We start from the raw sequence: 15135 nt of genomic DNA, 5'->3' as shown, positions 1-15135 counted from the left end.
GCAAGATGGCCGCCACGTGCGGACGTTTGAGACTCCGCCGTAAGACATCTAGCCTTTATTATGGATATCTATGGCGGTAATGCTCAACTAACATTTTTGCCAACCACCAGAAATAAATTCTAAAAGAAGAAGAAGAGGCGCTCTGACTGGCGGGTTGGTTCGATTTACCGCGACAAACTTCCGCTCTGTTATCTAACACACAATTCCAACTCACCCACTTGGACGTTCTTAGATATTTTACGCCAATACATTCGAACTAAAACCTTTCTGAGATGTGTGGAAGAACCGCTTGCACTCTCGCTCCTGACGAAGTGAGCCGAGCCTGCTCTTACAGGACCCGGGGCGGACAGCGGAGACAGCCCCGCTGGAGGGATGGAGACGCGGATAAATACAGACCATCTTACAACAAGAGTCCTCAGTCCATGAGCCCGGTTCTGGTATCGCAGAGACATTTCGATAAGGTGATTTAAGCTTTCATGATAGTCCATATCTGTGCAGTATTGTACCAAGCGTTACACCTAACATTAGCTAATAAACAACTTGACCAATTCAGTAAGTTTGGGTTTTCCTGCTTTTAGCAGATTTACAGTCTGTGTTGTTTTTGTTTGATGCATTGAAACATGGAACTAGAAATGAAGAGATTCGAGTAATGTTCACCAACCACTGTTGTTTTGGAGGTAACGATTTTATCATCAACTGGATCCACATGAGCTGTGTACCTCTGCAGCTCCTCCATGGGCCTGCTCCTTATCCAGCCGTATAATATAGAATATTCCGTAAGAGGCCAAAAGCTTGAAGTGTTTGTGAATTAATGTCTGAGAACCCCCTGAAGCCCTCAAGAAATAAAATGTTGCATATCAAATATATATATTTAAACATGTTTAAAATTACACACGTACAATGGTGTCAAAAGTACACACATTTGTTACATAAGTAGAAGTAGCCTATAGATACTGCAGTTTAAAAACACTGCGGTAAAAGTTGAAGTATCAACATGACCTCTTTACTGAAGTAAAAGTGAAAACGTATGTGCTCCAAAAACTATTTAAAGTATAAAGTTAGTGTTTGCGTTATATGACTCATCCAATGACTCTAGTTTTCACTAGATGTAGATGGAGCCAATGATCTGCATTGGATGGCACACATGATGTGAAATAAATATTTATAAACATTAAACCGAAGCCAAGAGTAATGAGTAACGTTTGTTTTAAAAATATAAGGAATAGAAAGTACAGATAATTCTGTTAAAATGTAATAGTAGAAGTCAGAAGTAGGAAGAAAAATAAGTAATGGAGTAAAGTATAGATACCTAAAAAGTGTTCTTAAGTACAGTAACAAAGTATTTGTACTTCGTTACTTAACACGTCTGCACATATATCCGTTTACTATATAAAGGTGCCGTCCATGATCTGTGCAATCCTTGTGTATTTCCTCAGAGTGCTCCTGTGGATGAATGTGTTTTAGCTTCAATGCGTTGGGGTCTGATACCTGCATGGTTCAAGGAGAGCGACCCAAATAAGATGCAGTACAGTACCAGCAACTGCCGGAGTGAGAATATTCTTGAGAAGAAGTCCTACAAGGTCTGCGCTATTTAAGAGGTTGTCCTTTTCTGTTTATGATTTTGGTCTAACTTTATACTTACTTTGTTGCCTCACCCTCTTTCCAAGGACCCCCTCTTAAAGGGACAGCGCTGTGTCATCCTGGCTGATGGATTTTATGAGTGGCAGAGGAGGGAAAAGCAGAAGCAACCTTTCTTCATATACTTTCCTCAGAGAACCAGCCCAAGCCAGGAGAAGGAAGAGGATCAGCAACTCTTGTCTCCAACTTACAATAAGGAAAAATCAGAAACAGGCGTAATCTCCCCTGGCTTTTCAGAGGTTTGCATTCCTTTCCTCTGTAGCAAAAGCTTAAACGTGTTATACGTGTGCTCAATTTGGAAGAAAACAGTAGGTGTGAGCATCAAACTAATCACCACAGGTTTGGTTGATGTGTTTGGAAGGAAAGTGAAGCTCCCCCTGAGTGGACAGGGTGGAAGCTGCTGACGATGGCAGGAGTCTTTGACTGTTGGTCGCCACCAACAGGTGGAGATCCTCTTTACACATACAGCGTCATCACAGTGAATGCTTCCCCAAATCTGCAAAACATTCATGACAGGTAAGAGTGACCGCTTAGAAAAGAAAATATTTGTATACTTAAATAGGATTTCCTTAAAGGAATTTGTTTTTAGTTTTTTCAGGTGTTATGCTACGTTCACAGCGAGCGCAGTTTGGGCAGCAGAAAAGCGCCTACTACTTAATTTTTGAAGCTTGTACACAATAAAGTCAGACATGTGTCAAGAGCATCCTTGATGCTTCAGAAGAGCGCTCAGTTAAGTGTGCCCAGATGTATCTGGTGCTTCTGCTGCTCCTCTGTTTACTGGCACAGAGCGGCTTTGCTACATTTGCTGCCTGAAGCTGGTTAAAAGCTGGTTTTAATCAATTTTCTTAAGCAAGAAAGTCCACCTCAAAACATCACCTGTGCGGTCAGTTCATCAAGATTATGATCCTGCCTTAAAATATTATTTTGCTGAGCCTCTCAGATCCTCACAAACAGGCGGTGTGCTGTCAATGGGAATTCCCAGCAGTTACTGTTCATCGCAGCTGGAAGTCCTTTAGGTATGTGGCTCAAACTGCAGGCACCAGAATAATAAAAGCAACCATATTTTGCCTACATAAACTGTTTAATTGGAGTGGTCATATCTATCTGCATCAGCAGTGCTGTGATTGTCTCCCTGCCAGCTCTTAGATAAGCTTTTCTGATTGGTTGATGTGGCGCGTCGAGCAGCAAAAGTTAAAATTTTCAAACTCCAGCATCTGCTGCTTGTGAAGCGCCATCACTACCCGATCCGTCCCGGAAGCACTTCAACCATACAATTTGCACGTAAACCTGCTGCTTCAATTGGGGCGGTGTGAACGTAGCATTAGAAGTAGGGAAAAATAAAATGGAGTATGGAAAAGCATGTTGGCTTCATTACTAAAAGATTAAAAATAATATAAAATAAAAAGTTGACTAATTGCTTTGAATACACCAACACATTTTTTTTTAGATAATACTTCTATTTTTGATCATTTTGAAATGATCACAGATCGAGTTTTACAGTAGGCGGCAAAGATCTACTTTAAATAAATCAGTCTTTTAAAGTTTGATAAGTTGGTGTTATCAAACCCACTTTGAATATTTGCTGTCATCAAAAAATAAGTTTTCAACACCATCACATTTACGGTAAATGTAGACTTTCCTTGATGGGATTCTTTTTTATTAATGACTATAGGAGCATCTGATGCTGATAACATATGGACTTTATCTCTGTCATTAGGTGGTTTGTCCATTGTATGGAAGCCTTTTTGCAAAAAGGATCACTTATTTAATCGCTCTGGCTTCAAATTTTGCCATTACTTTTATTCAAAATGGTTTCATTGCTGATCATAGCAATTTATATAGCAAACATTTTTTTTTTGTTAGGATGCCAGCCATCCTTGACGGAGAAGAAGAAGTGAGAAGATGGCTTGATTTTGGAGAGGTGAAGTCTCTTGATGCCATCAAGCTGCTTCAGCCCAAAGACATCCTGACCTTTCATCCCGTTTCTTCTTTTGTCAACAACTCACGCAACAACTCCCCAGAGTGCCTTCAACCAGTGGATCTGAACAGCAAAAAGGTGGTTACAACCTACCAACCAAGTATAGTCCAATCAATACCTCTCACCAGTTATCTTATAATTTAAAAAATGAATTAATTTCTGTTTTCACTAACTAAAAAGCATCAACATATATGGAAGCATTCCACTTAGAGGGACATAATCTGAACATTTATTGCTATCCCATTGTGGTGATTATAATTCAGTTTCTCAAAAGATCTAAATCTACAGACCTCTTAGATCAGATGTCTCTAAATCATTATAAAAACTTCATGGGCAGGTTTAATTTTTGAGCATAAATCTTGCCCTACTGAGGCTTTGTGAAGGTAAATCTGTGTTTTGCATGGTCCTATATTGTGTTACAAACATAAAAAAAATTTGTACCAGTTTAATCATGTAGAAGCTATTTGTCAGCATTATTTTTTTTTTTTTATGCATGAAAACTATTTTCTGACAAACATCTAGAAAAAGTACACTATATTATTAGCCTGATAAACCAGACTAAATTTGAGATTAAATGTGTGATTAAGTCTGGCCCCGATGAATGAGACATCGGAAGATTGTTGATGAGAACAACCCGTTTTTAAAACCATCACTGTGCCTATGCATTGTGGCCAATGCTCTGACCAATGAGCGCAACTGACTGTGACAGAGGAAGCGCAACAGAAAGCTGGTGGGGGAGTGTAAACAAACAGCCTGTTGGTAAAACAGCGAATACGTCCTTCTAAAAAAACAAATGAGCGTAGAGCCTCTTCCTGCTCACGTTATAACGAAAACCCCAATTCTAATCCTTCCAAAACTGATTCCAAAATCGTCATCAGAGCCAGCGGTCCTTCACACATGACTATACTGAAAGAGGGCCGCTGCAGATGGGCTGCCGTTAGCCTCGGAGGTCCGCTGGTTGCCGCAGTCCTCCCAACTTCGGAAATTGTTCTTTTAATTACACATTAAATCTGTAAATTGACCATTTAGTGACGCTTTAAAGTATTCTTGCCTCAAATGATCTTAAAACGTACTTTTATTGAACAACAGCAACAGAAAAGAGAACTTTTACCTTTCCATGGAGCACTCCATTGAAAGCTACTGCTGCAGTGCATGCTACTGTTCAATAGTTGTTGCCATCTTCCTTGTTGTGCTTTCTCCAGGGTCGTGCAGCTTTGTCGTCACGCCCTTAAAACCCCGCCCTCTTTGCATCCAGATATTCAAAACAAATCTCTGCGTTGTGATTGCCCCCCCAGTTCTAGGGCCTGGGGCACTGATTGAGGCTAGACAAACTCGCAGGCAAAAATGATTTTGGCCGCTGGCGTGTGGGGCTAGTTTACTAAGCTATTATGTTATTTTCCATGTTTTCCAGATTGTTCATTCTTCTTTGCCTTTTCTATAAAGTGCTTTGAATCAGTCCTACCTGTCTTAATGCATGCTGGGTAGAAGCCAAGCCTTCTTGCTAAACCAGGTCCTGGAAAAGGACGGTTCTTGCATCTCAAACTCCTGCGACTGGACCTGTCAATCACCTGCAAAAAGTCTGCCCTGTGGCGGGAGGTGGCGAACAAACACACTTCCTCTCCTATACCTTTGTATTGCAGAGGAGCTACTGCGCACGTACAGCTTGTAACACGAGTCAGTGGGCAGAGATTTTTGAGCCCTAGGGCAAAAATACTTCTCCAATCTGACCAAAAATGGAATGACACTTCACTAGTCATTAAATATTAATTATCTTAAACATCTAAAAAATATATTTTGATTATATTTCAAAATATTTTACATTTTAATTTAAAATTCACCCAATGATACTAATCAGTCATTTGGTGTAGGGTGGCGCCCTAGCGCCCTCTATTGACCAGACACTACTGCTCTCAATCCTTTTTTAGAAATCACAGTTTTCTGTCATTAATCCATGTGTGGGTAGAATAGGATAACTGTCAATGAATGTATGAACCCCATCCTCATTATCTGGAAGAAGAATGGAGATGAAGGCCCAATTCCAAACCACCCCCAAAGCACTAACCCATATCAAAGGGTCACTGCTAATGAAGTCACATTTGCAGCTGTTGGTATGGCAACACAGTAATTCCCCATGTGCATGGCTGTAAATGGTGCAGGTGTCTTTCTTAAAAATAAGTTGGTACATGCAAAACTATTTAATAGAGGTCTGAGGACTTCAGTGTTGAAGAAGAGCATGAGTTCTTTGCCGAGCTGAATGCGCACTTTCATCTGGTTTGGTCTGCCGCGGTTTCCGTAGCGTCGTGAACGCGCTTTTAGGAAATCCTATACACTACTGTTTATGCTCTAAAAACATTCTAAATGACTTCGTTTCGAGTAAATTATGGACGCTACACACTCAGGACACTTGGAATACATTGGACGAGCAGTACGGAGGAATATTGACACGTTTTTTGTGGACTTTTATGGACCTTTCTGTCTCGGTCACCATAGACCTCCATTATTTTAATGTCAGCAGACAGCAAGAAGCCTCCCAGATCTCCAGATGCATTTGAGATATCAATAAAGTACTCCAGGGTGTTGTTCAGCATGGGGGTGAGTAGAAAATGAAGGCTAATCATGTTTTGGGTGTACTATTCCTTTAAACAGTCCACTCACCCTGCCTGCTACAGTATTAGCCATTCAAAATGTCCTCACTTTCCTTGATGTGCCCTTGGCTGATGCCCTACAATTCATTTTTAAAAATCAATCTTATTTCTAAAATATTCTGTCATGATTTGTGGACATTAAGGTCTAAAGAGAACTATTATCTTCAGGCCAGACACTAATTGATTAAAAGGGAGGAGTCAGGGTAAGAAAAATGCACACACCCAGGAGAAGGCCAGTGGCTGGAAGTTGGAGGGAATTTTGCTGGGAATTGCCAGGGAGTAGGCAGCCATTCAGCCGGCGTTGCACTGGGAAGGGCCATTTTGAATGTCTGCTACCATACGTGGGTTGGAGCTTTCCTTAATATGGCGGCCCCTCTGCAGGGATGTGCAAATGCAGGGTAAACTGCTGCGGAGGTATAACCAGCCCTTAAGGGCTGGCCAACATTGCCCAACACTGAAGCATGGTCTGCTCTTTTATTCCACGCCACAAAGGTAGAGGGACAATCAGGAACTAGCTGTGGGTCTTAATATGTCAGAGGAAAAACGCAAGAGGCTCGTTTGTGCAACAACAGAGGGACATGAGGGTGAAAAAGAGTGGGGATACAGGTGGAAAAAGGGTCACACAATGGCGGTCATACAAACAAAACAAGCCGGTTAGGTATTAAACAGGAAATATGCATGGTGTAAAGCGGATGTAGATTTGACCAATCAGAGCCCTCCTGTCTACGGTCACCTACAATTTTGGAGAGGTGCAGCAGAGTGTCTGCAGAAGGGGTGGGAGCGTATTTGCATTGAATGCAACACGCATGACAACCTGTTTCTGAGTATAAACCAGCATTTATTCTGACAATTTAGTGCCAGCTGGTGGTGCTGATCTACTCAATTTTAAAGACAGCACCACCATCTAGTAGGGAAATTCAGAGCACTTCATGCTTTCCTCTGCTCATACAAGTAAACCATGTCATCAGTGTTATTTAATGGAAGCCTAAACCCATTAGATAATCTATGGGCTATAAAGACACCAGAGCATAACAAGGCAGATGAGCTAAAAGGCTGGGCTTTTACCTGAACAGTGCAGAAGGCTGACTGCATCCATACAGCACCTCATTCATGAAGTAATTCGTACTGTCAGCTGTTGTTCCCCAAAAACTGGTCCAATAATCCTGAACAGTACACATACATTCCTCTCCTACATGAATATTTATTAAAAACTATTTTGTCTAAGTGAGTTCATTATTTGCCAGAATCTCAAAATCAAATTTGCACCTTGGATCTATCCTTATATGAATATTTCACTTTCATTGAGATAACAACTGTGGTTGGACTTTTTAAGTTTTCTTCTGACTAACTAACTCTTGGTTTTTCCAGGAGCCTAAAGCCTCAGCAAGCAGTAAGATGATGATGAGCTGGCTGTCAAGCAGCAGCCCTTCAAAAAGAAAGGACCCTGATGCCAATGAGAACAAAGAAGAGGACGGCAAGGCTAAGGCACAAAGCAAGCCTGTTGGAGGACTTAGGCTGTGGCTCCAGGGAGCCAATAAGAAACCAAGAACAAAATAACCGTATGAACTGAAAACCAAAAGGAAATCCTTCCATCCTTATTTTTCTGCTATAATTGTTCAGTTACGTTTTTTAAATGCATGTTAATACTTGATTTATATCTGGAAATTTGACTCAGATTTAATAAATAAAAATACAAAAAAATTCTGTCTGCTTAATTCAAGATTTTTATTACTTGAAACGCAAAGACATTTCAAAACAATGTAGATGTGCATTACCATGTTATAATGATGAATGCCAAATATTCCCATGTTTCTTTTAGAGTCTTTCAGTGTTACAGTATGTGTTATTTCAGACTATATTCAATTTCTAGCTCTCAGTATAATACAAACCAACAGTTAACGATCCAATCCGTTAAACAAGAAGCACTTAAACCATTAGCCGTCACAAGTTGGCAAAGTCAGAAATGGAGATTTACAACAGCTTTGTCTTACCTAAACCATGACTGAAAGAATCGCAATTATACACAAAGTCTAGTAAAATAAACATGTTTGCTAATAGAGGTTATTTCAGAAAAGCTCTCCTCTAGGTCCATCTGGTAGACTGACGTGCCATATCGGTTCACTCAGTTCCTGTGTTAAATGGTCTATGAACCTTTATTCTGACAGGGAACCGTGGCTTCCATCAAAATATTTATTGTGGCTCAAAAGTGAGCCGTCTCCATAAACTGAAACTACAGGGTATGACAGTAAGGTGGCAAAGTGGAAAAAGAAAACTGTACATACTTGCCAGATGGACTATTGTTACTTGATTCGTAACTACTTGCCAATTTGTTTAATCAACCAACATTTTCATCCTCTAATCTAATTGTTAACCTTCACACAAAAGCACTGCTGAAGTAGGAACGTTTCTTTTGTGATTTAGGTTATATACAATTGTAAGAAGTATTTAAAGTAAAGTATGAAGCAGCAGTATTTCCTCTGTTCGGGCTGCAGTGGTGGACTGACAGAGAACATGACCACCAAAATTACAGACATTTTTGATTTAAAAAAACAAACATTTGTCTAATCTAAGTCAAAAGTTCAAAATACAGAAGTAATGCTTCAATTTCCCACTTGAAGTATCAAAATACAAGCAGTTGGGAGCACACAGGGAGTGAACGAGAAGAAATACGAATGAAACAGAAGGAAACGTAGCCCCAACCACAATGGACCAATAAGAGGGCAAAGACTGGGAAGAAGGTAGCATCAGACAAATAAACACCTTATTCTTTCCTCAAAGTGTTCTTTGGACTAAAAGACTATTTGATAGAAAATGTATCTTCATATTTATATATATATATATATTATAAGGAAGTGTGTGCAGCATTTTTTGTGTGTAGTAATATACTCTTATGAGTGGGATGCTGCTTGTATGTTGGATGTTGGGGCATTACACAGTGGGGCGCAGGGGAGGGGATAAATAGACAAGGCAAGGCAGGGTGATGCGGGCGATGACGAGCCCCCTGATGATCCTCAGAGTCCTCAGCAGCTGCAGGGCTCTGCTGAAGGCCTGGCTCGTTCGTTCCTATCCAGCTTTATTGGCTCGGGGAACTCATTGTACAACTCCACTTCTGTCTCCTGAGGTCAGACAGAGCCAGAGTGAGGGGAGAAAACCGCATTAATACATTTAAAAAGAAAAACAACAACAACCCTGCTGCTAAAAATCTAGTATATGATTCAGCAGCTGCCAGACAGCTAGGGTTCGTTTACAGGTACCTGTTTAAGAGCGTTGCGTGCAATAGTCTGGAAGGCCTGCTCCACATTGATTGCCTCCTTGGCGCTGGTTTCGAAATATGGGATGTTGTTCTTGCTCTGACACCAAGCTTGTGCTCTTTTGGTTGTTACCTAAAAGCACAAAGGAGCTCAAATTAGTTGCTAAAGTTACAATTATTAGGCTTGAACCAACTACAGGAACACTGAATGTTTAATCTTTATCTGAACAGTGAATCCTCTTTGGGATGGTTAGAGGAACTGGACATGTATTACATATTTTGCCTAACGATTACTTTAGTACCCAACCTTTTCAGCTATAAAATAATGAGTTTTCTGTCAGGACATCCCTTCTCTTACTATCCAGAAGAGAGACTCGACTTCTGTCAGAAATACTGATATCAATGTTTAACCTTAATCAGTCATGGAGTTGAGCTGGATTTGCAAAAAAATTGTGGGTCTATTTGGGAAATCGTTGAGATAACCAAAAGGTAAACAGAAATTGACCATGAATCTTTGGGAGGAGCTTTTCTAGACACGCCCAAAAATTTTCTTCATATTCTTTAAATAAACATTTAATATTTATAAGGCATTATGGCTTTGAAATACTACAAACAGATAAAAAAATAATCACTTCCCGACCTGTCTGTTCTCCAGGTCAATCTTGTTTCCCAGCACCACAAAAGGGAAGTTCTCAGGGTCTCGTGGGCTAGCCTGAATCAAGAACTCATCCCTCCAGCTGTCTAAGGTCTTAAAGGTGTTGGGTGCAGTCACATCAAACACCAGAACACAGCAGTCTGCTCCGCGGTAGAAAGCCACGCCTAAGGACTGGAACCGCTCTTGACCCGCCGTATCCCAAATCTGAAACACACAACCATTTAAAGCCGTTTTAAAACAAAAAAACTACGATTTTGATATTTGACTTGAACTCAATAATTATGTGGTGTGGTTTGGCGTAGTCTTAACTCTTATATACACCAAACAACCATAAAGTGTATAAAGTTGCTCCAATACCTGCATTGTGACAAGTCTGTCATCTACCATAACTTCTTTTGTCAGGAAATCGGCACCGATTGTGGCTTTGTACTGGTTGCTGAACTTCTTATTCACATATTGGTTCATTAATGAGGTCTTCCCAACTCTACAATAACAAAAAAGGCAGAAAAATACTCGCCAATGTTAACAGAAACAGGAAAAAAATTAAATAAAACCGGGGATCAATGAAACCCTGAAGTGGCTTTGTACTTGAGAGAAGGTAATTATAACACTTACCCAGAGTCTCCAAGGATGATGACTTTGAGTAGAACTTTCTTTCTTGACGTCATTTTTTTCAAAAGCTGTTAAAAGAAAAAAAAAAACGCTGGATTGTTAATTATACTAATGATAAATAGAAAATTGCATGTCAGGGGGTCAAATATGCCTTTTCTTTAAAGGTAAAGTGAAAGATTTTTATGTAAGGGCGTCCTACATGTTCGTCCCCAGCTAGCTATATATTTTCGCCGCATGCGCACTGTCAGGTGTAGATGTGTTGTCAGCTATATTTTCATCCAGTCAAGCTCGCCTTTCTCACCGCGGTCAGAAGAGAAAAACGACCAGAGTATTTTTGGGATATTCTTTCACACGATCGTGTACACTAAAAGCAGAGGTCAGGCTTCCCACTAATGCCTCGGTAGCGACGTTTCTACTCATCAGGTAAAGTTTGGGATCCTATGTGGAGAAATCTATTTCACATCACTGCTAGTAAAACTTATCTACCTCTATATTGTAACTTTCCAGGGAAGATAAGTTTATTTATTTTGTAATTTGCATCATTAGTAGTTATACGGTGGCCACAGATCTTTATTTACCCCGCAAACATGTCCAAATTTCCACTGCAGCACACACACACAGATACTCACGTTATGATTTTTTTTAATATACCAGTAGTATCTGCAGGGAAGCTTTTTAAAATATAAATATGGATGAGATGGTATTCATCCAAGGGACCATCTTATCATAATATCAATATTATTTTATTCTTATACACTTTTCTAAGGTCCATGTTTCTGTGACCATTTTTTCTTTTTGCTGCTGTAACACCAGAAATTCCCCATTGTGGAACAATAAAGGGATTTTCTATTCTACTCAATGGGTGCGTCCCCTCAACTCCTCAAGGAGAAATTAACTCAAGCATGCTCTCGCACGCGTTTAATAGGCGTTCCCCTCCACAACACCTTGATTATTGGTAAATATTGTGATGATGAGATAAGTTGATAGCTTTCTCCTCACTCCTTAGGCATTTGGGGCAATGTCATTTGGTTATGGTGGGAGCTCCTGCTGCCAAAAGAGACCCTGTTCAACTTGATTGGTTTTAAACAAGTATATCTAATGTAAGCTCCTAACATATTGGCCAAAAACTCCTTTGCTATGTGATTATGGCACAAATATTTTATGATGATGATAATAGGTAAACTGTTGGTTCTTTATTAAAGCCAGATTAAATGAAAAAAATAATTGTGGAACAAAATACTGAACCTAATTTACATCCAAGTAGCTCAACAAAACACCAGCCATTGCAGTTTAAAGTCGCTTGAGTTCAACTTTTCTCACATTTGTTTAGTTCTTAGGAAGAAAAAAGGAATCAGCAGTATAAACCTAAAGAAAGCAGAAATTGGTATCAACCGGAAAAGGACAGATTAGTGCAACTTTAAAACTACAGCAGGTCATCAGTGGAGGTATGTTTAAATGCAGTATAGTCGATAGTATATGGATACATGCTCAAAATGAGCACCTTGATATGTACTTAAGAATAGCTTTGTCTCCATTCAAACCCAGGTTTAAAGCCTTGCAGGGCAGCCTAAAGCCCACTTCTCTTATTAAGCCATAAAAAAAAAAAGAAAGGGAAAAAAAAGAAAAAAAAATGGAAATTGTCTACATAAAAAACTGAAATACTGTTGTTCTCTACTTCAAAAACAATTTAGATTTTAAAATGAAAAAAAATTATATTTTTTTAATATAAAATTCAATGTATAAAATTTTTGCATTAACACCTGCATTTTATTTCTGTATTAAATGCTGTTTTATGTAACAGATTATAATAATAAAAATGTCTCCGGACCTTTACTGGTTGTTAATTTTCTATATTCTGACCCAACTGATATTTAATTGGTTACCCCTGTTTAGATTAACAAACTAGTTAATTGAATACTTCCAATTTTAAAGTAGACATTCATAACGCTTTCTAAAATATTAACTCAATGATAAATGTCATGTACAACAAAAATCCCACAAGGCAAAAAAAAATCAAATTTAAATAATTCTGAAGTATTAACAGGGATATGTTGTAAATAAAGATGCACAAATCAGGTATTTCCGGGCTGATACCAAAGATATTTTTTTTTTTTCACATTCCGAATTCAGATTTATTTTTTTCCCCAAGAACTATAGAGGTTTAAAAAAAATTAAAAACCTAATGTTCTTTGACAGAGGTAGTACTTCTGACCCTAAGAGAAATTTAAGGAATATTAAAATTCACATTAATCAATGTTTCAAAGACACAAGAAAAAGCTCATTGCAGTGTGTATTGTTGGTGGATGATTTTAGAGAGCAAAAAGCTGATTTGTTTGATACATTTAATGATAAAGTGTTAAATAAATAAAAAAAACAATTTTTCAAAATTTGACCTTCTCAACACAGAATCAGGCTAACCATTCTGATTAAATGTCAAAACATTTCATCTGAAGCTTGTAGAGCAATAGGCTTTAATTCAGGGCTGCAACTAAAGATGACTATTTTGCAAAGCGATTATTCTATCGATTTTTCCCCCCAAGTAATCGAATAATAATTGGATAACCAAAGATTCCTTAAAGAAGATTTTTATTAACTTAGGCCAGTTGAAACTAAAATGTCCAATTGAGGAGTTATGATTAGAACATACCAACAGACAAATTTTTTTTTAAACTTAAATGAAAATTTTTTATATATATTTTTACAGTTTTGATACAATTCCTGCTGAAAGGCATGTTTCATAATCTCTACATTGAGTTAACGATTAATCGATTCTTAAATTAGTTGACGATCATTTTAATAAGCGATTAATCATGATTAATCAGATTGCTTGTTTCAGCCCTACTTTAATTTTTTGAAATTTGGGGCTCATAAAACAGAATATAGCCATCTTTAATTCCTTATTTTTAAATGTACTAAATTTTGTCCTAATATAATATACTAACTCATGCCACTTTAGCTTAACAGCATAAAAGCTACATAAAATGCTGTGTGGAAAATGTAACACAACACGAATATAGGTGCTATAAACTATCATCTCATCAACTCCAAAGGTTTGAAAAGATCAGAGCAAAACCTTTTAATCCTGGTTTTGTTTTTTCCTTGGTAACAAATAGAAAGTCTTCGGTCTAGCCAGTTGCGCAATAATATGCTCCTCATAAAGCTGTAATGCTCAAAGTCCAAACTCATAAATGGGCATTTAAAACTATCACAGCGATCAGGTGATGCAGTGAATAAGCTAAAACTGAAAGGACTCACAAATTCAAACAAATAACATCCTAATATTTGATATGCTAAAGAATTAAATGAACATCCATCCACGAAAGGCCCGCAGGCTAAACTAGCATAGAGCTATCTGAATATAATCTGAACCCCATGACACTGTGTCAGGGACTGATCACATGGTTTAAAACAAACGAGTAACGGAACCATGACTTGCAGGCTGCGTTAAAATTAGTGTCACATTTAGAACATAATATGTTACTGATATTAAAGCCAACTAATATTTCTGATTCTATTTGTTTTGTTGTTGTGCTGCTAAACTGTGTTATAAAACTGCTGACTGCACGAAGGAAAAGTTAACTTCCCACTTTCACATAGTTAGCAACTTAAAACAAAGACAATTGACTTGAAAATAAGAAAATAAAGGAAGGCAACTTAAAACTATCTCCAATTCTAAAGAAAATCCGCTTGGAGCCATTCCTTGGTCGATCGCTCAACACAAAATAACCCTCTCGTAAACAATTCGGTAAGGGCTATAACAGGGAAAGGTTAAAATTTATGACAGTTATATAAAGACAACAATGACAAACTGTCACTTACAAATTGATTTAGTTATTACAAACCAACCTCGACGAAGACCTTTTAGATATAAAGGAAAGGAATTGTTAAAAAAGAAAAAAAAATGATGGTGGACCTTTTTCCTCCGCCTCTGATGGAAGAGCTAGCCTAACGCGCGAGACGGCTAAAAGCTCCGATACATATGTACGGAAAAAAAAGGCGTTTAGAATGACGACAGCTGCCCGAAAGCTGGGTTCTACACTAAACCTACCTGTCAAAGTAAGTACTGTCAATGTGAAGGTACAATTACAAAATATGACCGGCGTTTTAGGCACTCACTTTTCCTGTCAGGCTAAGCGGCTAGCTGCTAGCTGAACGGAGATCACTTCACTTCCTCCAAAACAAGCTACGCTCGTGACGACTGACGTCATGCGCTGGTCACGCCTTGTTGCCCTGAAACCAGTAGAGCATACACATGTTGCGTGCAAATCCTACCATGCGTGAGCCAGTCTTTTCAACTCCATAAAAATTAGTGTGCATATGAGCTTCTAATTTTCCATTAAATTAAAATAAATCCCTA

General features: G+C 38.6%; 2 protein-coding genes across 5 annotated transcripts; one reads left to right on the top strand and one right to left on the bottom strand.

The window, feature by feature from the left end:
- Positions 1-77: 77 nt before the first annotated feature.
- hmces (5-hydroxymethylcytosine (hmC) binding, ES cell-specific) lies at positions 78-7951 on the top strand. Its single transcript, XM_015389238.1, has 6 exons — positions 78-461; positions 1437-1580; positions 1668-1877; positions 2000-2154; positions 3502-3694; positions 7630-7951. The coding sequence occupies exons 1-6, from the start codon at positions 273-275 to the stop codon at positions 7816-7818; spliced, it is 1080 nt and encodes a 359-aa protein (XP_015244724.1). The 5' UTR covers positions 78-272; the 3' UTR covers positions 7819-7951.
- Positions 7952-8049: 98 nt separating this feature from the next.
- LOC107093905 (ras-related protein Rab-7a-like) lies at positions 8050-14988 on the bottom strand. 4 transcript variants are annotated; one of them, XM_015389243.1, is made up of 6 exons: positions 14827-14915; positions 10782-10846; positions 10524-10650; positions 10152-10370; positions 9516-9644; positions 8050-9377 (listed from the first exon to the last, which is right to left on the bottom strand). In XM_015389243.1, exons 2-6 carry the CDS (start codon positions 10832-10834, stop codon positions 9282-9284), a joined length of 624 nt encoding a protein of 207 aa, XP_015244729.1. In that variant the 5' UTR covers positions 10835-10846; positions 14827-14915; the 3' UTR covers positions 8050-9281. The 4 variants fall into 4 exon arrangements, with proteins under 4 accessions (XP_015244729.1, XP_015244727.1, XP_015244728.1 ...); XM_015389241.1 differs by having other exon boundaries at positions 14598-14888; XM_015389242.1 differs by having other exon boundaries at positions 14625-14888.
- Between the last annotated feature and the right edge of the window lie 147 nt (positions 14989-15135).

This window comes from Cyprinodon variegatus, unplaced genomic scaffold (assembly GCF_000732505.1).
Source record: "Cyprinodon variegatus isolate N-32 unplaced genomic scaffold, C_variegatus-1.0 Scaffold452, whole genome shotgun sequence".
Taxonomy (NCBI): Eukaryota; Metazoa; Chordata; class Actinopteri; order Cyprinodontiformes; family Cyprinodontidae; genus Cyprinodon; species Cyprinodon variegatus.
The sequence above is the reverse complement of the archived record's forward strand: the minus strand, read 5'-3'. Positions and strand labels throughout refer to the sequence as shown.

What these genes read in the sequence shown, in the direction of transcription:
- LOC107093905 (XM_015389239.1), bottom strand. Translation starts at nt 10,834, where the DNA reads ATGACGTCAAGAAAGAAAGTTCTACTCAAAGTCATCATCCTTGGAGAC. An exon ending in ATCATCCTTGGAGACTCTGG is followed by an intron (nt 10,651 to 10,781) that starts GTAAGTGTTATA and finishes TTGTTATTGTAG; the next exon opens with AGTTGGGAAGACCTCATTAA. An exon ending in TTGACCTGGAGAACAGACAG is followed by an intron (nt 9,645 to 10,151) that starts GTCGGGAAGTGA and finishes TTGTGCTTTTAG; the next exon opens with GTAACAACCAAAAGAGCACA.
- hmces (XM_015389238.1), top strand. Translation starts at nt 273, where the DNA reads ATGTGTGGAAGAACCGCTTGCACTCTCGCTCCTGACGAAGTGAGCCGA. An exon ending in TTGAGAAGAAGTCCTACAAG is followed by an intron (nt 1,581 to 1,667) that starts GTCTGCGCTATT and finishes CCTCTTTCCAAG; the next exon opens with GACCCCCTCTTAAAGGGACA. An exon ending in TCTCCCCTGGCTTTTCAGAG is followed by an intron (nt 1,878 to 1,999) that starts GTTTGCATTCCT and finishes TGTGTTTGGAAG; the next exon opens with GAAAGTGAAGCTCCCCCTGA.